At 38.0% G+C, this 25,012-nt stretch overlaps 4 protein-coding genes across 6 annotated transcripts; 3 read left to right on the forward strand and 1 right to left on the reverse strand.

Moving 5' to 3' along the window:
• Positions 1-2,304: 2,304 nt before the first annotated feature.
• LOC137729420 (Pentatricopeptide repeat (PPR) superfamily protein) lies at positions 2,305-5,346 on the forward strand. Its single transcript, XM_068468366.2, has one exon. It carries the CDS (start codon positions 2,465-2,467, stop codon positions 5,168-5,170), a length of 2,706 nt encoding a protein of 901 aa, XP_068324467.2. The 5' UTR covers positions 2,305-2,464; the 3' UTR covers positions 5,171-5,346.
• An 864-nt stretch (positions 5,347-6,210) lies between these two features.
• On the forward strand, positions 6,211-11,935 carry LOC137729421 (serine/threonine-protein kinase MHK). Of its 2 annotated transcripts, none has more exons than XM_068468367.2 (18): positions 6,211-6,517; positions 7,284-7,618; positions 7,715-7,793; positions 8,068-8,136; positions 8,281-8,370; positions 8,540-8,678; positions 8,768-8,870; positions 9,082-9,134; positions 9,359-9,425; positions 9,652-9,763; positions 9,839-9,904; positions 9,996-10,064; positions 10,137-10,194; positions 10,321-10,425; positions 10,921-10,955; positions 11,064-11,109; positions 11,255-11,330; positions 11,609-11,935. In XM_068468367.2, the coding sequence occupies exons 2-18, from the start codon at positions 7,611-7,613 to the stop codon at positions 11,736-11,738; spliced, it is 1,305 nt and encodes a 434-aa protein (XP_068324468.2). In that variant the 5' UTR covers positions 6,211-6,517; positions 7,284-7,610; the 3' UTR covers positions 11,739-11,935. The 2 variants fall into 2 exon arrangements, with proteins under 2 accessions (XP_068324468.2, XP_088534027.1); XM_088677901.1 differs by having other exon boundaries at positions 6,239-6,517; positions 9,359-9,509.
• Positions 11,936-17,837: 5,902 nt separating this feature from the next.
• LOC137728860 (uncharacterized) lies at positions 17,838-21,070 on the forward strand. Of its 2 annotated transcripts, none has more exons than XM_068467645.2 (9): positions 17,838-18,039; positions 18,135-18,201; positions 18,474-18,686; positions 18,902-19,083; positions 19,182-19,356; positions 19,449-19,660; positions 19,778-19,903; positions 19,988-20,082; positions 20,191-21,070. In XM_068467645.2, exons 1-9 carry the CDS (start codon positions 18,021-18,023, stop codon positions 20,899-20,901), a joined length of 1,800 nt encoding a protein of 599 aa, XP_068323746.2. In that variant the 5' UTR covers positions 17,838-18,020; the 3' UTR covers positions 20,902-21,070. The 2 variants fall into 2 exon arrangements, with proteins under 2 accessions (XP_068323746.2, XP_068323747.2); XM_068467646.2 differs by having other exon boundaries at positions 17,842-18,039; positions 19,991-20,082.
• A 235-nt stretch (positions 21,071-21,305) lies between these two features.
• Positions 21,306-24,497, reverse strand: LOC137728862 (GTP cyclohydrolase 1). Its single transcript, XM_068467647.2, has 2 exons — positions 23,634-24,497; positions 21,306-22,813 (listed from the first exon to the last, which is right to left on the reverse strand). Exons 1-2 carry the CDS (start codon positions 23,845-23,847, stop codon positions 21,645-21,647), a joined length of 1,383 nt encoding a protein of 460 aa, XP_068323748.2. The 5' UTR covers positions 23,848-24,497; the 3' UTR covers positions 21,306-21,644.
• Positions 24,498-25,012: the final 515 nt, after the last annotated feature.

The raw sequence follows: 25,012 nt of genomic DNA on the forward strand, positions 1-25,012 counted from the left end.
CTCTAGTACCCACGATTCCCTTTTTTCTGTCATTTATGCCACCCACCCCACAACCATCTAAAAGAATCTACGTCTCCCTCCATCCTTTTTTTCTTTCATTAACCTTACTTGTTTTGCTGGTTGGCGTTGCTTCAAATTTTGGGCTTTGAAGGGATGCGGGGCTGGGGTGACTGAACATAGAAAGAGTTTGCGGTTTTTATTTTTGAGGTATTTGCCTATTTCCTCTCAAACTTATAAGAAGCTGTTAATTTTTCCCTTAACTTTAATTTTAACCGATTATTCTCTTAAACTTTTATAATTGGTCAATTTCTCATTGAACATTTATAATTTATCCCTAAGATTTAATTTTAGCCCCCCCCCCCCCTCTCCCCCCCCCCCTTTTTTCCCGGGGAACGTTTATAATTGGCTAGTTTCTAGTATGGATATGTTGAGATGAGTAATTACTTTTCTTATTTGAATTTGGGCCTTGAATTAAAATATGTGAATCGAGATGGTCATGTGAATAAAAAGCTCTTTATAATTCTTTAGGGACTATTCAGGATAAAAAGCCTTTTATATTTCTTAGGTAGGATTGTATCTTTATTGTCAAAAAATAGTCATGTGACTAAAACCAAAATGAGGAGTTATGTCAATCCCAAATACCATTTTGGATAAAAAGCCTTTTATATTTTTTATGTTGGATTGTATGTTTATTGTTAGAGCTCGAGAAAGAAGAGTCACTCGGTTAGTCTGCATTCAGTTCCTACATCTAATAGGTCATCAATGAAGTAGGATTTTCTCTCCTCCAATTCCCCTTCCCTTTCCTCCCCTCTTCTCACACTTGTCACTTTGTCTTTTTCACTATAAATAAGTCAACATAAGATATTGATGTGATTTAATCATGATTGTTTAATATATGAGGATAGAGTAGAAAAAAAGCGGGAAGAGAATCCTAAATCCGTCATCAACCTAAATAGAAAATAGGACGGTCAAATATAAACTAATACAATTTCAGAACTTTAAGGTATTATTTGTAATGTGAACAAAAATTGACTACACGACAATAATACCTAGCGCTGGTTCGGTATGAGATACCAAACCGAAAATGGAATGCCAAATCCCAAACCGAAAATTTTCGGGACGAGAATCTGACGACCAATCCTAAACCGAAATTTAGGATTCCCCAAATCTTTTCGGTATTTCAGGATTTCCCAAAACAGAACTTGCATCAAAATCCACATCATCTAGATTGAAATTGAAATCATATGAACCTACATTAAAAACCTAAATTGAAATCAGAGAGTGACAGTGAATTGGTGGTTGAGAAAGAAAGAGAGAGATAGAGTGAAGAGATAGTCAGACAGACTTGCGTTCTCCTCTTAAGCTGAGCCCTCAATTCGAAAACCCTAAGCCCCAATTTGAAACCCTAACCCTTAATTCGAAACCCTAACCTTAATTTGAAACCCCACACACACAGAGACTAGAGAGAATCGATTATGGGGGATGAAGCTGTAAGGTATAGTGGTGGCAAGAGTGAAGAGAGTTCATCGAAGTCAGATTGTGAAAGAGTAGGTGGTTGCTAACCTTTGAATTCAAGAAGGAGTGACAGAGAGACAGAGAGAGACTGAGACTGAGTGAACTTAAGGCTTGAAGGTATGAGTCCTTCAAACAAAGCTAAACTCTTGGTGAGGATCGACGATGTTATCACCTGAGTTGCTGCCATTCCTGCAACGTGTTTTTCAGTGAGGGATGAGAAGTCGAGAGAGAGAGAGAGATTAGAGAGGTCAGTCGAAAGAGAGGTGAGTTACTTGTGTGATGTGGCTGGATTCGAAGACGGCAAATAAGGAAGAGGAGAGAGATTGAGAGAAATCAGGGAGGATGAGATAGCATGGTGAGGTGAGATCGAGAGAGAGTGACTGAGTGACAGTTTTATTTGGATTCAATGGTTGAGATTACGTCTCGACCAAATCCGACGACTGTTACAATTACAAAATATATTTAAAATTAAATAATATACATGTTTTATTTATTTATTTCGGTACTGTTTAGGATTACCGAACGAATGAAAATGTGAGATTGATTCCCGTACCAAAATTTTTGAGATTTTCGGTTTGAGATTTTTTTGGTTCGATTTCGGGATTTTTTCAATTTGATTTAGAATTTTCGGTATTTTATTCCACCCCTAATAATATCATAACATGATTGGAAACCACCATGGCCCGAGTTCAGTCTAGGACTCATATTTTACCAAGCCCATTAGAAAGAAAATTGTGCCCATTGCCCAAGGATCAAGATGTTCTTCTTCCCCAAGCTAAAGGGTTTTCAAAGGCAGAAATAAAAACAAAAACAAAAGAAAATCAAATTGTTTTATTTCAAAAATTAATCGAAGACAGCCCTCCAAAACATCCCTTCTTTTCAGTTTGCAAAATGCAAAATATTTGATTCTCATCTCTCTCACTCCTCACTTCTCACTCTCTCTCTCTGCATGTTGGTTCGCACATACAATGTCCGAAACGTCCTTCTGAGAGCTCCCTATTTGTTCGAACTTCCTCCGACGCTTTCCTCCGTCGCATACCAATCTTCCGGCAGCCGAGCAGCCCCAGAAAGCTCAGTTGACACGACTTCCCGCGTATCGTCTCTGATTCAGCAACCCAATTGGGAAAGGAGCAGTCTTCTCAAGTCTATGGTCTCCCACATGGCACCACAAGTAGCCGCCAAGGTTTTACAGCTCCATGGCGGCGACACCGAACTCGGGGTTCGCTTTTTCAAGTGGGTTTGTAAGCATTCTACTTATTGTTATGATTTGGATAGCAGAATCGCTCTGTTGAATTTGTTGGTTACTTGCGAAAGTTTATATGGGGTTGCTCAGAAAGCCATTGTTTTGTTAATCAAGGAGTTAAACAATAGTGAGCCAGAGATTACGAGGCTGATGGGGGCGTTTGAAAATATGCGAAAGGTTGGATTTTGGTTGAGTTATCCTTGTTATAGTAGCCTTTTGATGTCTTTAGCTAGGTTGGATTTGGGGTTTTTGACTTTTTTGGTGTATAAAAAGATGGTTAGTGATGGGTTTCTTCTTGGTGTTATTGACTACAGAAGTGTAATTAATGCTCTATGCAAAAATGGGTTTGTGCAATCTGCTGAAATGTTTGTGTGTAGGGTTTTAAAACTCGGGTTTCGGTTGGACACTCATATTTGTACTTCTTTGGTGTTGGGTAATTGTAGAGAGAGTCATCTCCAGGAGGCCTCCCGGGTGTTCGATATAATGTCTAAGAGTCATGGTTGTGAGCCTAATTCGGTGACGTACTCGATTTTGGTTCATGGTTACTGTGAAATTGATAAGCTTGATGAAGCTTTTCGTCTGAAAGAAGAGATGAGTGAGAAGGGCTGCCAGCCGAGTAGTCGTACGTTTACTGTACTCATCAAGGCTTTGTGTGACATTGGGTCGACTGATAAGGCTTTAGGGTTGCTTGATGAGATGGTTACAAAGGGTTGTAAACCGAATGTTCATACTTATACCATATTGATTGATAGATTATGCAGGGAAGGAAAGATTGAGGAGGCGAATGGAATGTTCAGAAAGATGCTTGCAGATGAGCTTTTTCCTGGCACAGTAACTTACAATGCACTGATAAATGGATATTGCAAAGAAGGACGCGTAATTTCTGCTTTTGAGCTCCTTGGTGTGATGGAGAAAAGACTATGTAAGCCTAACATTCGGACCTACAATGAGCTCATCGAAGGGCTATGCAAGGTTTATAAAACTTACAAAGCCATGTTTCTTTTGAAAAGAATAGTTGATAATGGTTTGTTACCAAATAGGGTTACCTACAATATTTTGATCGATGGGTTTTGCAAAGAAGGTCAACTTGGATTGGCTTTTGAAACGTTTAAGTCAATGAGCTCGTTCGGTATTGAACCAGATTGTTTTTCTTTCACGGCCTTGATTGATGGCCTCTGTAAGCAAGGGAGACCAGGGCATGCAAGCAGCATTTTAGGTTTAATGGTAAAGAAGGGAATTTCCCCTGATGAAGTAACTATGACAGCTCTTATTGACGGGTATTGCAAGAATGACGAAATTGGAAACGCATCGATGCTTTTTGAGAAGATGGTGGAGAAGAAGACATTGACAACACCACACACTTTCAATTCTTTTCTTGATGTCCTCAGCAAAGATGATAAGGTGCATGCGGCACAGGCAATGTTGGGGAAGATGCTGAAGTATGGATCAGTTCCATCTGTAGTGACTTATACAATATTAGTCGATGGGCTTTGCCAAACAGGTGATATTATGTGTGCACTAAAAATGTTGGATTTGATGAGGCGAACTAGCCGCCCTCCAAATGTCTACACCTACACAGTCGTGATCAATGGTCTCTGCCTGAACGGAAGAGTGGAGGAAGCAGAAAAGCTTCTCTTTAGCATGTCTGATTTCGGTATACCTCCAAACCACGTTACATATACTGTATTAGTTAAAGGTCTTGTTAATGCTGGTAGGTTGGATCATGCCTTTGAGATTTTGAGTGTTATGGTTCAAAAAGGTTTTCAGCCAAACCCTCGAATCTATTCTGCGCTTCTTGCAGGTCTTGTTTTGTCAAACGAGGCCAAGGAAGATGCCAGTTCATTTATGTCTTCCACTTATGCTACACCATTACTTCCGAAGGACATTGACGACAATTGCATTTCTAGCTACGCTTTTAGAAATATGGATATTGAACATGCCTTCAGTCTTGAAGAAAAGGTCAGAAAATGTGGCTGCTCTACAATGGATTTGTACAACTTTGTTGTCATGGGATTATGCAGGGAAGCAAGGGTTGCAGAAGCAGATCATATCATCAACAATGTACTAAAATGCGGCGTGTTTCCTCAGAAGGCTGTTTGTGCACTCATCAACAGTTATTGCAATGAGCGCCGATATGATCATTGCCTCGATTTCATGACAACAATTCTGAATCAAGGGTTTGTTCCATCCGTGTTATCATATTGTTCGGTGATTCAGGGACTTTACAGTGAAGGGAGGGCTGAACAAGGTGAAGAACTTTTCTCTGAACTATTAAGACATAATGATATCAAGGAAAAGTCCTCAGTTTTGCCATATTTGGAGATCCTAGTAAAGAAAGAGGAACCTGAGGATTGCCTTCACATTCTCAAACTAATTGAGCAAATGGGTTGCACAGAGAGGCCAATTATCTAACTCTCCTGGGTACAAGCGGGATGGCTATGTCACGTGATGAGAGATATTAATAGGGTGATATACGGTGGTTATGTCTCCATAAAAAAGAGACCAGATTTTCAATTGTTTTGTACAGTGGTGCTCTTTAGCTATGGATGAGAAATATATGAAATTAGTTTTCTTTATTAGCAAGGAAAGCAAAATTCAGTACTAACTTTGTAAAATTTCTGACCATCTTATATAAGACTTTTTATTTTTTTATTTCTATACAAACGATATGTAATATATACTAAATTCATTTAAACTATGGAAAGGGGATGCAAACACAAGATCTCGGAAAAGGTGATCTACATTATAATAAATTAAGAATAAAAAATTAAATCCAACAAAAAAAAAAAAGTTTGGGACGATAAAATCCCTAACTAATGAATAAGCCGTGGGACCACCTGGACCACTATCATCCCCACCACAACCAAAAGCATTACTCTTTCTAGTATTATTTTTAATTATACTAATCTTCGTGCACGTGCTCAGAACACATTTTTTAAATCACGATGTGTTACGTGTAATTTATACGTTTTAAATATATTTATATGTGTAAATTGACAAAAAGAAAGTTAAATATTTGAAGTAAATGAATAATTTTAGATCATACTAGAAGAAGTCTCTCATAAACCAATTAAAACAGTTGAATTCACATAATAAAATTAGTTTCTATTGAATTATATTATTATCATAGTGCGAAACACATTTTTTATAACTGGCATTACATGCCTCTTAAAATGTTTTAAACGTATTTAAAAATAGAAAAATAATATTTAATAAACAACAGATTGAATCACATTATTGATAGCATATTGTTAGGAATTATTAAAAAATTTTTTTGTTAAAATGACGAAAAAACCTTATCACATTTTATGCATTATTTTGAGTTGCTTTTGAAGTTTTTTTTTTTTTTCCGAAGGGCATGTTTGTTCAATTTTTTTGGTGAAGCTTGTGACACCAAAAAATATTGTTCATTAGGCAGTTGGCTTTATATATAATTATTTTTATATAATTATAATTATATAACGAACTGATAAAATCATTAGAATTAATTAATAATATTTCGAATTTTAATAAAAAATTTTGCTTGGTTTCTTCTTCCTTTGCTTCTTATGCGGAATCCTTCTCCCTCACAAGGCTTCACCAGCAATCCAATTTTTCTCTCTTTCACAAGTTTCCTCTCCTCTCAAACGAAAATTTTGTCTACGAAATTTCCCCTCTTAATTTTCCCAGGAAAACTGTTTGTACATTGTTGATCTGTTTATCCTTCTCGCCTAATTGTTTCTCTGGTTGTCTCAATTTATTAGCATCAATTGTAAATTTGTAAGTTCATCCTTCAATTTTTCTTTTATTATTTTGTGCGAGGTTATGACTTTTTGGATTGTTTTTTTTTAGCTGTTTGCAAATTGAAATACACTTGAGGTTTTCATTTCGGGCCTGTTTGGTTGCTAAGAAAATCAGGAAAAGCAGAAGAAAGAAAATTGAATTTGGGTTTCTACTCTTTGATGGTTTTGTACCAATATATCTAACAAGGGTTGGATTAGTGAAGTTGATTGTTGGGTTTTAATCAAATAGGACCAAATTGTATGGTGATATTTTAAATTTTGTATATGGTGATATTGTAAAGTTTGAATCTTTTTAGTGTATTTGGATTTGTTTTCTAATTTTAGTTTGTTGTTTCATGTTTAGGATTTGAATTGATAGGACGGGAGGGGATATGGATTTAGTAGATTTGTTATGTTCGAAAATTTCGTTGTTTGAACTTTGATCTTTGAACAAGGTATAGGATGGGGAAGGCATCAAAATTTTGACTTGATGTAGAGTTCATTGTAAGATTGAAATAACGAAAGGAATAGGCTTTGATCTTGCAATTCTAACGAACTTAAGATGTTTAAACTTGGGAAACCAAAATGTTGTATAGTTTTTTATTCGGTTCCGTTTTTCTTTCTGCGTGCTTTGTTTGTGTTGACCAAGAAGGCAAACAGTGATTTGTAGGCTCGTAGCTATTAAAAGACATGATCTTTGTTTGATGTAGAATGGTTGGGTTTGTTAAAGTGGAATTAAATTCTTACTTTGCCATCTACTGCAGCTCAATTGCCCCAGTTTTTTATATGAGGCTATAAGTTAGTAGGTGTAAAGAAAATGGATTAACGCTCTTCGCCTGAGTTTAATGCTTGGTCCCTGGAGTTCAAGTGGAGGGTTGCAAAATGTTTATAAACTTCTTCCCGATTGTGAAACGCTCCTACAATGACAAGTGGATGCTTAAGGAAGCCAAATGCTTGATGCTAGACTTAAGCACTATGCAATGCCTACAAACCAGTGACCAAAACTGTGTTGTCAGTGAAGACACCTCCTTTTGGAGGTTGTTTAAATTCCACTGAACGATTGTTTGACTGTATACTGTTCACATTTGAAAATGGAAAGGTTAGTTGCTTTTTAGTGCATTGAATCGTCTATAATCAAGAGGTTTTCATTTTTTTTATTCTTATAGTTTTTTGTATATTTGAATTCTTTTTCCAGATATAAAATTTTGGAAGAGCTTGGTGATGGCACTTGTGGTTGTGTATATAAGGCTCGTGATTGGAGAACAAATGAGATTGTATGGTTCTTCTTACTAAAGAAATGATTACTTCTTTTAAGATTTGTTTGATTTTTACCTGTGAATTTATTTGTTTTTGCATTTAACCCTTGTGAACTTTGGTCATATGTTTTTGATTTTATCGATCTTGTGGTTTAAACAAGTATTGAGGGACAAGACGCAATTAATATTTATTGTTGTCTCTATTATATGAGTGAATTAGTTAGGAGAACAGTGTAGGCATTTATAAAAAACTAAAATCCTTCCTAGTTTTATTTTACCTTTCTAACCTCAGGTTGCTGTCAAGAAGATGAAGAGGAAGTTCTTTTTCTGGGAGGAATACTGGAGGTTACGAGAGATTAAGGTATGTCCTGTGGTAACTTTAACTGTTCAATATTGTTGTGCCATATGCATAAATATGAGCTTTTACCTTTTGCATATTGCTAAATGAAATAGATAATGTCATCTGGTTGTTTCCATTGATACAAGTCAAATTCTTTTTTCCCAGGTCCTTCGTAAATTGTATCATCCAAATATCATAAAGTTAAAGGAGGTTGTCCGGGAAAATAATGAGGTGTTCCTCATTTTTGAATACATGGTGAGAGACCTTCTGTCTTCTCGTTAATCTGTGATTAATTTTGTTTATTTTATATCTTATATCTCACACAAAATGATATCATGCTCTTAATTTAAAGTTGATGAACCCCAGTTGGTCAAGTTAATCTCATCATGGAAGATGTTTTGATTTCAAAAGTTCATGTTTCCAGAACTATAATTTGTACCAAATAATGAAAGAACAAGGAAGACCCTTTTTGGAGGATGAGATTCGTAGCTTTATGTCTCAACTGCTGCATGGACTTAGTCACCTACATAAAAGTGGATATTTTCACCGAGATCTAAAGCCAGGTAAAACATATTGGCAATATTGTGTTCCCATGCATCTCTGTATATTTGTTTCTTAAGAAATTAATCGAACACAATTGTTTCCCCTGAAGAGAATTTGTTGGTGACAAACGACGTTCTTAAAATTGCTGATTTTGGTTTGGCTCGAGAAGTATCATCAATGCCTCCTTACACTGAATATGTTTCCACACGCTGGTGAGTTAGTCATCTTCAACCATCGTATTTTATTTTTCACATTTCTGAGTGTATGGTTTTGGAGGGAAAAAGAAGAAAGAGAGAGAGTGGGGGGGGGGGGGGGGGGGGGGTGGGGGGGAGTTAATGTCGAGTTGTGTTGTCTTATTGTGTGCTAATGTCTTTGCATGCTCTCTAATCTTTTAAATTTTATGGTGCTTGTTTGGCGTCCTAGGTATCGAGCACCAGAAGTCTTGCTGCAGTCCAAATTATACACTCCTGCAGTTGGTAAGCATGGTCTTTCTTACCTATTCATTGAACTCCTGTTCAATATGATTGGCAATAGGATGAATTGAACAGCTCCTCGCCCAGAAGTTCTGTAATTTCTGTGTGAAAAAGTTTTAATCGAGGGTTATACTGGTGTTGTATATCTATGATTAGGCTGCATGAGAGCATGAGGTTGATTATTTCTTTGTGCTTCTTTGGTGATTAACAAATGAAAACATATGCAGACATGTGGGCAACTGGTGCAATCCTAGCTGAGCTTTTCACCTTATCCCCAATTTTCCCTGGTGAAAGGTGGTTATTTTATTCGATATTTGTTGTTTTTGGTCATGGTGAGAAAAATGTGCGTAAAAACGATTCATTAGAAGTTACCTCTAAGTAAGTCCATTTATTTCTACCTGTTGTGATGTACTTAAAAAATAAGTGCATTATAGATGTGTGCTAAGTTTTTCATTTTTAGTAACTCTAATATGTTGAAGAACTTCTTCTGTACATCTTACAAAACTAGTTTCTTGGCCAGTGAGATAGACCAATTCTTCAAGATCTGCTGTGTGCTTGGTACTCCAGACTTGACTGTCTTTCCTGAAGGGACAAATGCCTCTCGATTATATAGCTTTATCAATTCTGAGAAGGTAAACTTTTGCATAGATCTGTTACTATCAATTCATATTGCTCGGCTTTCACTCGCCATATTATTTTTTTAATAGATCTTGCCTGCAAACCTCTCCGATATCATTCCAAATGCAAGCCCAGAAGCTGTTGATTTGATCTCGGTGAGAATTTTTTATACAGTTTTCACCCATCAGTAATTACTATAAATATCTGTTTAATGCTTTATTAACTTGCATTCTTGACTCTCTGCAGCAACTATGTTCATGGGATCCATCAAGGAGGCCAACTGCAGATGAATCATTACAACATCCTTTTTTCCAGGTAATATGTGTTCTCAAGTTTTCTTCTCTTCTACGCTGTTCTATGTTATAAACGTGATCAACTTACTAATAGGTGGGCTGGATTCCTCATTCACTCCCTGATTCACTTGACCTGAAGCTGAGTAACATGGGTAAGGTTTCCCTTTCCCCTTTCTTTCTTGCGTACCTACCTCCCTTATTCATGCCCAATAATAATATTTTTCATTTTATTATCTTTTTCAATGGATCTTTTTTTTTTTCTCTGCCTTATTTCACAGGGGCAAAGCCAACACTTGAGTTGAAACTATCCGATTTTGGTGCTGAACCTGAGGACTGCTTTCTTGGCTTGACGTTAGCTGTGAAGCCCAGTGTTCCAGACTTCGGTAATTATCATTGTCCCTGTGGTCTCAGTATATAAGGCATGGATTGGGATGGAAACGGGAAATTTAAAACAAATTATTGGCAAAAAAGATTTTGGTTTTATTGCAATGTGTGCTTTGCATGCTAGCTTCTGTTATAGCTTTTTCTTGGGTTCAGGGTGGCCCAGAACGGTGCTTTGCATGCTAGCTTCTGTTTTGGCTTTTCTCATCCAGTTAGGTTCAGGGTACCCCAGAATAGTGGAACCTACTTTATTTCGTCCTCTGGACATTATCTTCTGGTAGCACATGATTCGCTTCATTTAGATAGCACATTCTTTTGTCTCCCATGCTGCCATGCATCATTATTTAGATTTCATGATATGGAATTTCAAGTTTAAAATCATTTGTGTTTGACTGGAGATGATTCCATTCTTCTCCTCTTTATTTCATAATTAGAGTATTCCTTATGTATCTTTTTGGAGGGCTATACTCATCTTACTATGCAATTGTTCCCTGCAGATGTGGGCCATGATGCACCTCATCATATGAAAGAGGTGAGTGCACGGGCTTCTTTCACCAGTACTTTTGTGGCTTCTCATAGCATTAGAACTCAAATGCTAGATATTTTACCGTTGTTTTGAATTATGTTATTCATTTTGCAGGATGCATTATTTTGTTCTGGTTTGGAAGATCATTCTGGACGATCTGGTAATTATTTGGATCTTTCTCTAATATCATCATTTCATATTAGAAGGCCTACCTTAATCAGGGAGAAAAATGTGGATTAAGACAAGAAAAAACTATTTACCTTCTCTTTTCTTGAAACTGATGTGCTGTTGCAACTGTTCCCCAGTTTTTTGGTCTCTTATGCCCCCGGATCAAGGTGGAATTTGTGCCCCAGTAGAGCCTTCCTTTTCTTTATCATTCAGGTCAGTTCACGTGCCTATATAGTAATATGCTTAATCTGCTCATCGTATAGACAGTGTATGTGGTGACGGTGGACAAAATTATGTTTCATTTCTGCTTTAATAATTATGGCTGTGGTGACCGTATCTCTCTTATGGGCTATGATTGTACTTCGACAGACCAAGAAGCTGTGCATGATCTATAATAGTTGTCTTGTGGTTGGAATTTACGTGTGCGAGTTTTATTCACAGGAACATATTAACTAACATGATATCTGTAATTTCCCATCCCTTTATCGCAGTTCAATTCAACATCCAACAGTCAGAGTTCCACAATCGGCTGGTTACTCCATCCCATCCCTGCAGCCAAACAACTTAGATGGTCGATTTTTGACCGTGTCCCCTCCCTTCCCACACAGCCATTGCCTCTAAGTGAGATGATACACTTCTATTGGAACGAATGACGTGGGCTGTAATTTATTACACATGATAATATAGTTTTATTGAGCACTGTCATATAGTCTGTCATTGTACTATGAACATGTAGAGTGTATTCAGAATTTTCTTGCTCTCATTCTTTAATATTGTAAAGCCAATCTTCAATATATTTTCCAAGCACTTGCATTCTCCTTCCCGTGTGCTTCTTAGTTGAATTTTTACTCGGATATATGCGTTTTTCGGTTATGATCTATGCTGATTCTCGTCCCTGGATTATATGATGGTTGACGATTTAGCGTCTGAGATCAGATTATGTTGTGATTGTCTTCAATGACAAACTCTTAGCGATCTCACTTGACACCTTAACTCGTGCATAATTGAAGCTCAAACAGTGTTGCAAATCAACTTTTTCCGACTGTTAACAGATGCAACCACACACCATTTGATTGACTAAACAAAGTGACTTTCTTTCACCAACGCGTGAAAGAGCGGGCGGGTGACTCGAACTTAAGATCTCTTCCAAACATAAGAGTTCTCCTTTAATAGGTGTGGTGGTGGCATGGAAGGGGAAGGGGAATGTGGGGATGTTTAATTTAAGTGGACAGACGTTTAGATTGCGACAGGGAGTGGATAGGCAATGGATAGGCTTGGCGTAAATACTGCGAATGGGCGGACACCACGAGTGCTTTTGTTCTCGACCCAAATACATCGCATCAAGGCATCCTTCGACGCTTGTATTATACACCATGCAACGGTGGAATCAGAATTTTATGTTTGGGAGGACCTCAAATCAATGTTAAAAAAATAGATAATATTTAAAAGAGTACAATACATGCTTGGAGTTGTGGGCTAATTTAATTTTACAAGGCGCTAAATGCATTTTTTCATGTTGAAATTAACCTTCCAATATCAGTTAATATAGGGAGTAGTTAATCAAAATTAAAGAAGATTAAGAGAAATTAACCTTCAATATCAAGTCAATGAAAAATGCTAGAGAAAAATGTTTTAGACCATATTTTGGAGACCACCTAATGTGACGGTTGATGACTAGATTTCTTCTTTAATGATTTAAAGAAGTAGTCCAACCATTAACCGTTATATCATCACGTGGTCTCAAAATATGTAGATAGTCTCTCTAACATCAACCTAAGTTAATATAGAATAAATTGGGAATTTTCGGACAAAAAATGAGAAGAATGGATTGAGAATTTGGAGGACAAAATATATGACACTTCATGTAACATCCCACATCGCCCAGGGGAGTGGATCCTGTAAGTCTTATATGTATATTCTCATCTCTACCTAGCATGAGGCCTTTTGGGAGCTCACTGGTTTCAGGTTCCATCGAAACTCCAAAGTTAAATGAGTTCGCGCGAGAGCAATCCCAAGATGGGTGACCCACTGAGAAGTTCTCGTGGGAGTTCCTAGAAACAAAACTGTGAGGGTGTGGTAGGGGCTCAAAGCGGACAATATTGTGCTTACGGTAGAGTCAAGCCTGGGATGTGGTGGGGGGAAGAGAAGAAGCTCATGCTTATTATTCTTTGGTTGGCAATATAAAAGAATTTTATTTCATAAAACTTAACTAGATTTTAGATTTTAAATCTACTAGTTATTGATTTTTTTATAAAATAAGATGTTAAATTTAGTTTTTGAATGAGTGTTGTTGGGAGTTTCAAAGAAAAAGAGACCTCTTGTTTAATTATTCGTGAATAAAATTTAAGAGTTTTGTGTAGACTAAAAGAAGTATAATACAAAATAAATAAATAAATTATAATCCTAAATATTTAGAAAGCCTTAAAATGTGAGGGTAGGCCTTGGCCTATAGTGGCCTTATAGTGCTTCCGTCCCTGCACAATGCATAGTATTATGTTGTTATCAACTTGAATTCTTCGGTGCACATTCAGCCTTTTCAGTTTTAATAGCTGAAGTCAATGTATTAGTGCACTTGAAAAGTTTTGCACATAAAAAAAATCTCATCAAAACAATTTTAACACCTCAAATCTGAACTCTAAACTCGAGAGAAGTTGGAAAATGTTTTAGGATGATTATAATATGCATTGACGATGTATTTATTAAAATTATATACTATAAACTCAAACTAGAAAAATTAAGAAAATTTTCAAGGTGTATAATATAATGATCTGACATTAAATATTATCTTATATTAAGAATCTATGATGTATGTTCACTTATTTTATTTTTTGTTATATTGGAGAAATTAAATCATGTATCTGTTTAATTTCCAATATATATTTGGAACATTGGAAAAGGAAGGTTTTGTCAATACACAAGATAACACAAATAGGATACACACAACAACGGGCAGCCGCTTTCAAATAGAGGAGCCCATTATCCGGTATATTCTGTTTTTAAAAACTAAATGGAAGCCCAACCCAAACCAATTGAACCAAACAGTTAACCATTCGTTTGAATTTTTTTTGTTTTCTTCTTTTAAAGTTAAAATCAACTAAATATTTGGTCATGAGTTTGAGATAAAATCAATACAATTTATACCAAGGCGGCGATTTATTAACCTGACATAAAACGACATAAAAAATTAACAGATTTTAAATTAATTAGTTAATAAATTGGTTGTTATATGGTCATCTGTTAGTCAAATCGCGGAAATTGGAAGGAAATTTGAAGCAAGCCAAACTATTCCTGAGTTTTTATCAGAGGAGGGGCCAGCCAACAATTGTAAGCAGATATCAAGGAAGCCATAATTAACCGTTTGAGAGCATCTGAACAAACCAGTGCAAGCTCAACAAAACCATCATCTTCTAGTGTTAAAAAGTTAAAGAGAACGGTAGAGCATCTACAAAACCACCACATCCCAGTTCCAAGTATCTGAGTGAGATACTTTCCATCCCCAAGATAAAAGACGAGTCTGAGTTTGATGATCAGGAATGGCTGTTCAACAGGAATGGCTGAGAGTGAAAGGAAGCCCAAAGTGGGTGCACCTGAGGTTGAAAGCATTCCCGAAGTGTGGGCAGAAGCTATGCAAATCGACTCTGCTGATGTTTTCACTCTTAAGGGAAGGAGGAGGAAACCAGCATCTGGGTTTTGAGGCGAAGCTTGTTACTGCATCATTTTTCTACATCTGCAGTAGACTTATTCAGGTATGTGAACTGTATGATGGTGCAACTCTCATTCTTTGATTTCTTTAACTGAAAAGATTTATATAGAATCGTGTCATAACGTACGCTATTCACGTGTTTGTGCATATTATTCAGGGCTTTGTTATGTTAGCAAGGGAAATGGTCTTTTGGTCTGCTCGTTGTGCTTCATAAGAAGATATATATTATGGTGACAGATGGCTCCCGACCATCCCAGTGGGCATACCATCTCCCCTTGGCACGGTGCAGGTCTCCTCAAACCTTATGGTGAGATCGTTAATTGACTCGGAGAATGAGGAGTGGAATATCGACTTTTTGAAACCTTTCTTGGTTGTGGAGGAGTTGGATGTTATCCTGGAGACTCAAATTGGAGATCCAACTCTTAGGGATAGATTGGTGTGGCCTTTTGAGAAGAATGGGATGTTTACTATTAAATCTGGATACCATTGGGCTCACAATTGTATTCAATCACTGACGAGCCCCACTTTTCATCGGTTGGATTTCGTTCCTGAAGCTGTGTGGAAGTGTGTTTGGCACTTGAATGTTCCTCCAAAATTTGGTGTTTTCTGTGGAAGTCCCTACATGCGGCACACCATCGGAACTCTTCCCCTTCTGCTAGGTGTCCTATCTGCCAGGTTCGAGACGAATCCATTGAACACTTATTTCTTGAATGCCCGTGGGTGCAACAGATTTGGTTTGGGGGAAGTCTGAATATTAGATTAAATCGGTATGTGATTACTTCATGGGCAAGATGGCTGATGCATATGTATGAATCGGTCAATGGCTTGAAGGAGTTGCGGAACCACATGATGTCTTATATTGCCATTACATGCTGGCATATATGGAAGGCAAGATGCAACTTCCTGTTCAATCAACAACTTATCTACCCATCACAGGTGATTGCAGCCATCACTCACTCGACCTCAACTTTCAAGGACGCCTTGGCAATCCAACCACACTCTTTTGTGACCAATCCTCGAGATGATATCATTGTCGTTGGTTGGTCTCTTCCGATTGTGGGTTTTGTGAAGATTAATGTTGATGCCAGTTGGTGTGCAATGGATGGGATAGGATATACGGGAGCTGTGGCTAGAGATGAGGAAGGCAATGTTCTGGCGGCATGCAGGTACAAGGAGAAAGCCACTAGTGTAGCTATGATGGAGGTGAAAGCCATTTGGCATGGTTGTATGCTGGGTATGACCAGAGGATGGAATATGATAATGGTGGAATCTGACTTGTTGGAGTCTATTTCTTGTTTAAAGGACATAACAAGGAAGGGCAGTTGGGAAGCATTCCCGGTTATTGCGAGATGTAGTACTCTGGGGAGTGGTTTCCAAGATTGTTGTTGGTCTTGGGCTCCAAGATCGGCCAATGTGGCAGCGGACCTTTTGGCTTCGCGGTATTGTGAGGATGCATGTGATTTTATATGGGTCGATAGACCTCCATCTTCCCTTGTTCATGTTTTGTGTAATGATGGTCTCCCATTTCCTCATTAATTGTGTTGGTAGTGTGAGGAGAGACGCTTTAGCATTCGATGCAGCTCTTAGTTTCTGTTACCTCCTTGCATTACCCATTCCTAGTACTGTCCTTTAGCCTCTTTGTAGGCCTTCCTGTTTCTCTTCGGCATCTTTGCCCGGGTGTTATTTATTCTGTCTTCCAAAAAAAAAAAAAAAAAAAAAATGATATACGTTTGAGGGATGTGTTGACTCGAGTTGAATGTCCTGAGATGATGAAATTAGGCCATCTCCAACCACTCTGATCAGAGGGCTATAGGACCGAAAATAACCTAAAATGACATGAAAACTGTCTCGAACTAAGGGTTAGGTCAAAAGGCTTGTGGGCCACATTGGGCCAAAACCAGTAAATCAGGCCAGTGGGCTGGCCATCTCCAGCCAGCCCATCTTTTTTTTTTTTTTTTTTTTTTTTTTTTCCATTTGCCCAGCCCAATTATTTATTTATTTATAATTTTTTTCCTATACCATTTCTCACATATTTTTCACCATTCCATACTATCTTACCTCATTTTATTTCAATTCTTTACATTTCATACTATAACCCTTTGACCCTTGGTTGGAGATGGTTTTTTGTCATAGGGTTATGTTTTGCCTATGACACTCTGGCCCCTCGGTTGGAGATGATAAGAAATATGACCATGCATTGTTTATTAAAATATTAATTTCTTGGAGGCCCAAAGGGTTAAAACGAGCCCTCTGACCCTCCTTCAGTTGGAGATGGCCTTAGGTTTAGATTTTTTGCTAGGTTAGAGAGACTTGGATTTTAAACATATAGTACACAAGAATGTGGAAACACATTGCCCTCATGCCAATTTTTTTACTACATTTTACTACGATATAATGGAAAGTAGGGATGATGATATTCCATGAATTCTACATTATTAGGGTTTGTTTGAAATTGCTTTTAAATGACTAAAAGTGTGTTTAGAGAAAATGTTTTTGAGTTTCAAAAACACTTTAAATACATTTTTAGGATTCTCTATATATTTGTCAAGGATTGGTTCTATAACCTTTTACCAAAAAGCATTTTACTCATTTTAATAGCAATTCCAAATGAGTTCTTAAACATGTTTGCTTACTTGTCACTTTGTCTCCTTTGGACTGAAGTTCGAATGTCATCTAAAAATTAATAAAAAAAGATTATTTTGTTTTATAATAAGGAGGAATGCGACTTAATCAACAACAGACGTGAATTAGATCAAATAGTAGTAACACCGCTCAAATTAGAATCTGTTATCTTATGAAATTGAAATTACAAAGAAAGGAAAAACCTTAATAAAAATAAATCATAAAAAGATTTTACATATTATTAATTCGTTAATGCGAGGGAAATGCTATTATGTGTAGCGACTAGCGAGAGCCTTGGCCAATGCATGATAAAAAAAAAAAAAAAAAAAAAAAAAAAAAAAAAAAAAAGGGGATTAAATTAAAAAGAAAATATAAATTAATGGGTGATGCCCGACAGGTGGCAACAGTTTGCGCATCTTCTGCTTTTCACGTGGCTGGTGCGTCGTCTTCGTCAACCTGGTTCCTTAACTACTACTCAATCCTTCCTAAAAGATATTCTGCGAATTTAGTTATTCTCTCTCTCTCTCTCTTTATCTCTGTCTGTCTGAAGACTGCAACTCCCAGGGAGCTGTGCTGACATGGGTGGCGATGGCAGAGGTAAATTATCAGCTGATCCATAAGCTAGCCTTCTGACATGTGATTTGGGTAAATGAAGTTAATAACCGACTATTTATGTAATGGTAAAATTACAGATGCAGGGCAAGAAGAAGACTTCTTACTCGACCAAGACTCCTCCCAACTTTCATCACAAATTCTAAGGTACCTCATATATTCCCATAGTCCCATTCGTTTTCTCGGTTTCCTGCTTCCTGTTTGGTTCCCGAGAAACTATCAAGAAAAACGCATGATCAAATTTGGTTTTGAACTATAGGACGTCATCCTCGGAACCCATGTTTCAATTTTTTGTTCGTATTACACGTATTTAATACAATTACTATCGAATTATATCTGACCGTCGTGATTGTATTAAATACATGTACTGTTTGTCAAAGTTTAACTTTAAAAGTGGTTTATGGTTTTCAATGGAGCAGTGATGGTCTGAGTGTCAAGGATGCTGTGCTTGATCAACAAAATGCGCCGGTTTTTCGAAATTTTGGCGGATTGGGAAGTCAAAATTCTTCTGCTTCTGTGGATTTTGAAGCTGATCAGAGGAGGGAAAGTGTTTATAGGAAAATTTTGCAGGGTTATGATGACTTGCGGATTCGAAGCAAAGATTTGGAAGAAGCCAAGAGCAAAATCTTGAGGTATAATATTTGTTTAGTACAAGACCTTTCGATTTAAGAATTATGTGGGATAGAAAATTTTACACTTTTAACATATCGGAATTTTCAGAAAATTAAGGCATTTCTTTGATATCATTTCAGGAATATCTTGTGTGTTGAGGGTTTTGTCTTGTATACATTCGCTAGATTGGTTATATATGTTTGCTTGAAGTGATTTGGCTTCATGAATTTTACAGCTACCGCCCGGGTGCGTGGATTGATAGAGTAGGTTCTGTGAAGCCGAGGAATTATGATGTGCCAAAGACGACAACGCTTTTATTGGTTGGTCCAAAAGGATCTGGAAAGAGCAGTCTTGTAAATAGAATATCGAAAGTGTTTGAAGATGACGAGTTTGCCTCTGAAAGAGCCCAAGTATCATGTATGGCTTCAGTTTTGAATCACGAAAGATGTTTATTTGTGAATGAACTTGGTTATTTATGTTCCACTGCTTCACCTGCATTGTTTCATTTGTGCCAGATAATTCATCTGTTGGAGAAGGAACTTTTTTCCTCCACGGATATATGATACCACGATGTTCGAGTTCTTTTTGCCTTTATGATACCCGTAGTTTGTCTGATAATTCACTCGAAAACATAATAATACTGAAGCACTGGATGGAAAATGGTGTTCGTAATGGGGAGCTTGTTATGAGGTCTGAATTTCCAAGTCTGTACAGCCCTCTCATTTTGGTTTTATGAATTTGTTTACTTTCATTCACTTCAATTGATCTCAATTGACTCTCAGGGATTCAGACAGTCAAAGTTTGAGGAAAACGATGATGTACAAAGCTCGTGATGATGGTTATCTGTCCAGTGAGATCAGGAGCGTTAATTTTGTCATATTTGTTGTTAATGGCCTCTCAGTTCTGAAATCAATGGAAGGCGATGAAGATGCAGAGACACGATATACCGAAATGATCGCCTCAGCTTTCAACTCTGGATACTTGGCATTTAAAGGTATTTGGATGTTGAGTTTTTATGACTCAATCTTCATTTCAATATTTTGAAGGAAGGGAAGTGCTGGAAACTTGAATTGAAGGTGTTTAGTCACTACGTCTCCATTTTTTCTTCCAGATGATAAACCCCTTCTTGTCGTCACACATGGTGATTTACTTTCACTTGATGAACGTGCTCGTGTTCGTGTCCATTTGGGAGAACTGCTTGGTATTCCTCCCACAACTCAAATTTTTGACATCCCAGGTGACCCTTGAAGTTATCCCCTTCTCCGTTATGGTTTGCATATTAATTAATTTTTACAAAATTAAATGTTTCTCTTTGTGCTAGTAGAAAGCAGTGATCCGGTAACTAAGTTGACAATAGTTGACATGATACGCTATTCGCTTGAGCATGCCGAGAAAAATTTTCCTCGTAGAAGAAAGGTCTGTACTTTTTACGGACACTGATGTAATTTGTCATCTGTTTGTTATGATTTTCCCCGTATCTTTCCAGTACCTTGTTCGTTTGCTTATTGTGGTTATTACATGCAGGTTGATACTTTGTCACTGTTACCGTGTATGCTCCTGCTAATATTCCTCAGCATCGCCTCAAATATATGGTCTATGAATCATCTTCCAGATATTCAGCACGGCCCTTCGCCTCAAGCGCATATTCAGTACGGCTACTGCCCTTCGCCTCAAGCGCATACTCAGCACGGCTACTGCCCTTCGCCTGAACCACATATTCAGCATTGCCATGGCTCTTCACCCCAAGCACATATTCACGATAACCTTTCACCCCCTTCACCGTCTTCATCCACCTTGCTCCAAGAACATATTCAGCATGATCCTTCGCCCCAAGCACATATTCAGCATTGCCATGGCCCTTCACCCCAAGCACATATTCACGATAACCCTTCACCCCTTTCACCCCCTTCACCACTTTCATCCGCTTTGCTCCAAGAGCATATTCAGCATGATCCTTCGCCCCAAGCACATATCCAGCATAGCCATGGTCCTTCACCCCAAGCACATATTCACGACAACCCTTCACCGATTTCATCCCCTTCACCGCCTTCATCCCCTTTGCTCCAAGAGCATGTTCAGCATGATCCTTCAGCGGAAGAGCATATTTACAATGGCCCTTTTCCGAGAGTAGAACTTCTCAAGATTAAAAAGAAACTTTATCAGACCAGAACAAAAATTCATCAGAAGATGAGGATCGAATGGAGTAAAATCCGACACTTGTGGTTAGATGACTAAGTTATTTTGTTTCAATGTCTTATAACTCACTCCTAAATAGTATAATCACATTGTTCCAGGTCGGACATATGTATACATGCGCCTGTTAAGTGCTGATGTTTATATGGTTTTGTAATTTGTATATGCACGTTCAATCTATATCGCTTCAAGCGAAGGCCTTCGTTGGTAATGTTGTTCATTCTCTGCATTTGATCCGTGCAAACTCTGTTTCGAGTTTTGAATACGGCAGTGAACAAAGGGGCACAAAACGGACACTAAAACGTGTTTTATTAACTGATAAATTGGATGAAGATTACTCAAAGTTCTATTTACGCGTATTTTCCGAAGATCTTCAAATACTTGAAAATACATTTGCTCGAGTAGTAGTATGGGTTTCCTGTTGCTTGGTGAATACATAGAATCAATGAAAAAACTGTCGAACGCATTATTTGTTTTCAGTATTTCTTCCATCGTATTCCAGAAAAGGAACAAAGAAAAAGCACTGAGAAAATAAAGTCGATGAAACAAAGACAGGCTTGGAATCTTGCAAGGGCTTATGCTACAGATAGTAGAAGATCAAAGACCAAAACTTTGGAGTCATCTAATGAATTCTGACAACACGAAAAATGGGCAAGACTGCCGAGATTACTTGATCTTTCGACTTATCACGGTCAAGCTGGGGTACAATGGCTAAACCGAATGCCTTGCAAAGAAATTGCTCGAGAAAAATGGATGCCTTAATAAAATATGTTGATGAACTAGGATCATCGTCCTGAAACGGCAGTGTTTGGAATGCCCTGCATAAACTTGGCTCTTGCAGCGGGGTCAGTTGAAAATCGACCCAGTACAGCAATTGTTGCTGTACTACTTCCGAACTTCTCGATCCCTCTAGAGATCATACAGGTGTGGCTAGCCTCCACAACCACAATCACATCTCCACCTAACAGTGGTGATACTGTCTCTGCTATCTGTCGCGTGAGTCTTTCTTGTACTTGGAGCTTGAAACCGTAAAAACACACAATCGATTGTAAAAGAGATTTTCCGATGGGTTTGGATCCTTCTGTGCACATATATCCTATATGCACAACACCATAGAAAGGAAGTAGATGATGCTCACACTGAGACCAGAATGACAAGTTCAGCTCGGAATGGATATGCTTTTCCTGCAAGCTATCTCCATTACCAGAAACAAAGCCATTCAGCTTCAGATCAAAGTTACTATTTTGGAAGCTCATCAACCACTTCACAAAACGAGCAGGTGTTCCCAGAAGCTCCTTCCTTAATGGGTCTTCACCCAACGATCTAAGGATTGAAGCTACTGCAGTGACCATTCCCGGATTGATAGATTCCATCTCGGAGGTAGCAATTGCACCTGCAGAAGATCGAGATGGACACCAATGGTGATCGCTTGTGTCTCTCATGCGAGTTTTCTCCACATTTATGCCTCTGAATCTCAGCAGGCTCCAAAAGTCAGCCCAAAGATTAGCATTTTCATTTTCAAAGACTCCTGAACCTGAGCTGACCAGTAATTCTACCCATCCTTGGTGGTTCGAGTCAAGGAAAACAGATTCCAGATTTGGGAAATGGACGTGCAAACATTGGAGTACGACTGCAACACCTGCTGGTTTGATTCCATGCTGTAAAGCTGAACACACTTCATCTGCTAGACGCTGGGGATCTTGGAGACGTTTTGCAAACACATCAGCTACTCGAGAGAGCTTGCTTAAGCCTACAACCCGTTGACCAGAAGGGACATAACCCACATGGCATCTAACCTGGAATGGTAGCATACAAGATTCACAGTATGAGAAGAGGTCAAGATCTCGAACGACTACAAGTCCACCAGCTCCCCCAGCATGACCAACTGCGTTGTCCAGACCAGCTTCAGGAAATAAAGCACCTTGCACAATGTCCTTAACCTTTTGTCTGTAACCTGGAAAATAATTAAAGTTTCCAAATCAGTGCTTGGGATAGCTTCACTTTTAGGTGAATATTTTAAAAGAAATCAGCGCCACCAATATCATCCATGTCATATTAAAAGTAGGTGAATGAATCATGCTGCATAAAGAATCAAATCCGCAACGGAAATTGGGAAAAACTTCTTAACTTGGAGATAATGCGCGCGCGCGCACACACACATATGCCAATGAAGAACCTAGCCTCGTAAAATAGTTGGGGCACAATTTCTCGCCCCTAGCAGCCTAGAGACAGAAGCCATTCTAGATGATTTTGGCAGCCATAATGAATAAACTTAGACTTAAGCGTTTACAGAAAAAGGGACGATTAAAAGGGGATTCACACACGGTGAGCATTCCAAAAGAAAGTAACTTTTTGAAGTTCCAAAAGAAAATGAAAATCGTGCACTGGAAATTATGCATACAGTTGCAATCCTGAAATCTGAGGTCAGAGTTTTCGAGGTCGATAAGTTGCAGAGGCCGGCTGTGAGCAGGAAGCATTTTGTATCATTGCTAACAATTTCCGTAGGGAGTCCATGATACTTGGAACACAACTGGGGAAATTCCGAATTATTAAACAATGACTATTCAATTGTTGACAACCAAAACCAACTACCCAAAAGCCTCAACAATTCAAAGGTACTACAAAAATTAAAGAAAATGCTGCCAAATGGCCCACATAACACAATAAAATCAGCAAACGCAAGATGGGGAAAAAACTTCCCTCTCCGCAAATTAGAATAGTTTAAAGTATCGTCTTGTCAAACAAAAGCAAAACGGAGTTAAGAAAGTAATTACCCCTTGTTCCTTCCCGGAGGGCTTTCGCAACGCGAAAAGGCGTCTTCTTCAAACCTTCTCTGTTAACATCCTCCCCCAGGCCCTGCATGAGAACTTTAACAGCATCCTCAATAGCTATGGTTTCGGGTTCTTCCTCGAAACTCAGCTCTATGCAACCCAGCTTCACTCCGTTCTCAAGCTCCGAGCAGAAATGCCCTTCATCCAAAGCGCCCATGGACAGACCTCCAACTCCAAAAACAGCACCGACCCGGATCCCGAATGAGGCCTCCAAATCCCCGCAACACACAGCGAAATCAATCGAAATCAAAGGTGCCCAGATGAAGGGAAAAAAAAAAAAAAAAAAAAACCTAACCTTTTAAAAAAGCAGTGACGAATCAATAAAATACTCAAAACCAGAGCTACCCAGATGGACCAAAGAGAAAAACCAATAATCCGGAGGTACCCAGATGAAAGAATTAACAAAAATTCAAACTATTGAGTTCAGAAACAAAGACAGAGAAGCAGAAAAAACATAGAGGAGTGGAGGTATAAGGGGAGGAGGCTAAAGGCTTCAGGGGATGGGAGAAGGATACGTAGGGCTGGGTTTGATGTTGGAATGTGTGGATCTTCGTCTCTGAGGGATTTGGAAATCTCTCATCAGACTGTGGGACCCGACCCAATTGCCTAATTTGCCTAATGAGGGAGAGGAGATGGAGGGGCTGCGATTGGGGTTTGGGGGCTCTCTGGAGGACCTGGGTCGGTTCGTTGTGTCTGCTGACTCTGCTCTGTTCTCTTCTGTCAATGCATGCATTTATCTATATATATAGGCCATACAGAGAGTGGCGTGTGATTACAACATTTGACGCTCATACAAATCAGAACCCCAAAAGCAAAAGAAATGAGCTATGCTACTATGAAGAGTAATATGAATCCGGATCTCCGTGGGATCATCTTTGTGAAGATTTTAAATATTCGTGAATCGGGTTCGTTCATCATATATTATGCGATCATAAATTATTTTAAATATTTTTATTTAAAATTAAACACAAACAATACCTGACAAAAATTGACTGCACGATATACAATAAACGGACATGATTTACAGATCCTCACCAAAAGGATCTGGAGAAGATACTATTGGTGCTACTATTGCCTCTACGGATAATGTTAACGAGAACATTTATGTAAATTATATTTTGTAAATTACATAAAGTGATCGTTAATGATTAAATATTTGAATATTGATTAGTGTGCTTACTTTTATTTATAGATGATTTTGTATAAAATCAATACAAAGTTACCATATTGACAATAGATCAACAATATTTATGTTAATTATAAATAGGTCAATCATGTATTATGACACTTAAATACATTTAAAATAAACAAAAATTATAGAA

The sequence above is a fragment of the Pyrus communis genome, chromosome 10 (genome assembly GCF_041283825.1).
Source record: "Pyrus communis isolate YQ-2024b chromosome 10, ASM4128382v1, whole genome shotgun sequence".
Classification (NCBI taxonomy): domain Eukaryota; kingdom Viridiplantae; phylum Streptophyta; class Magnoliopsida; order Rosales; family Rosaceae; genus Pyrus; species Pyrus communis.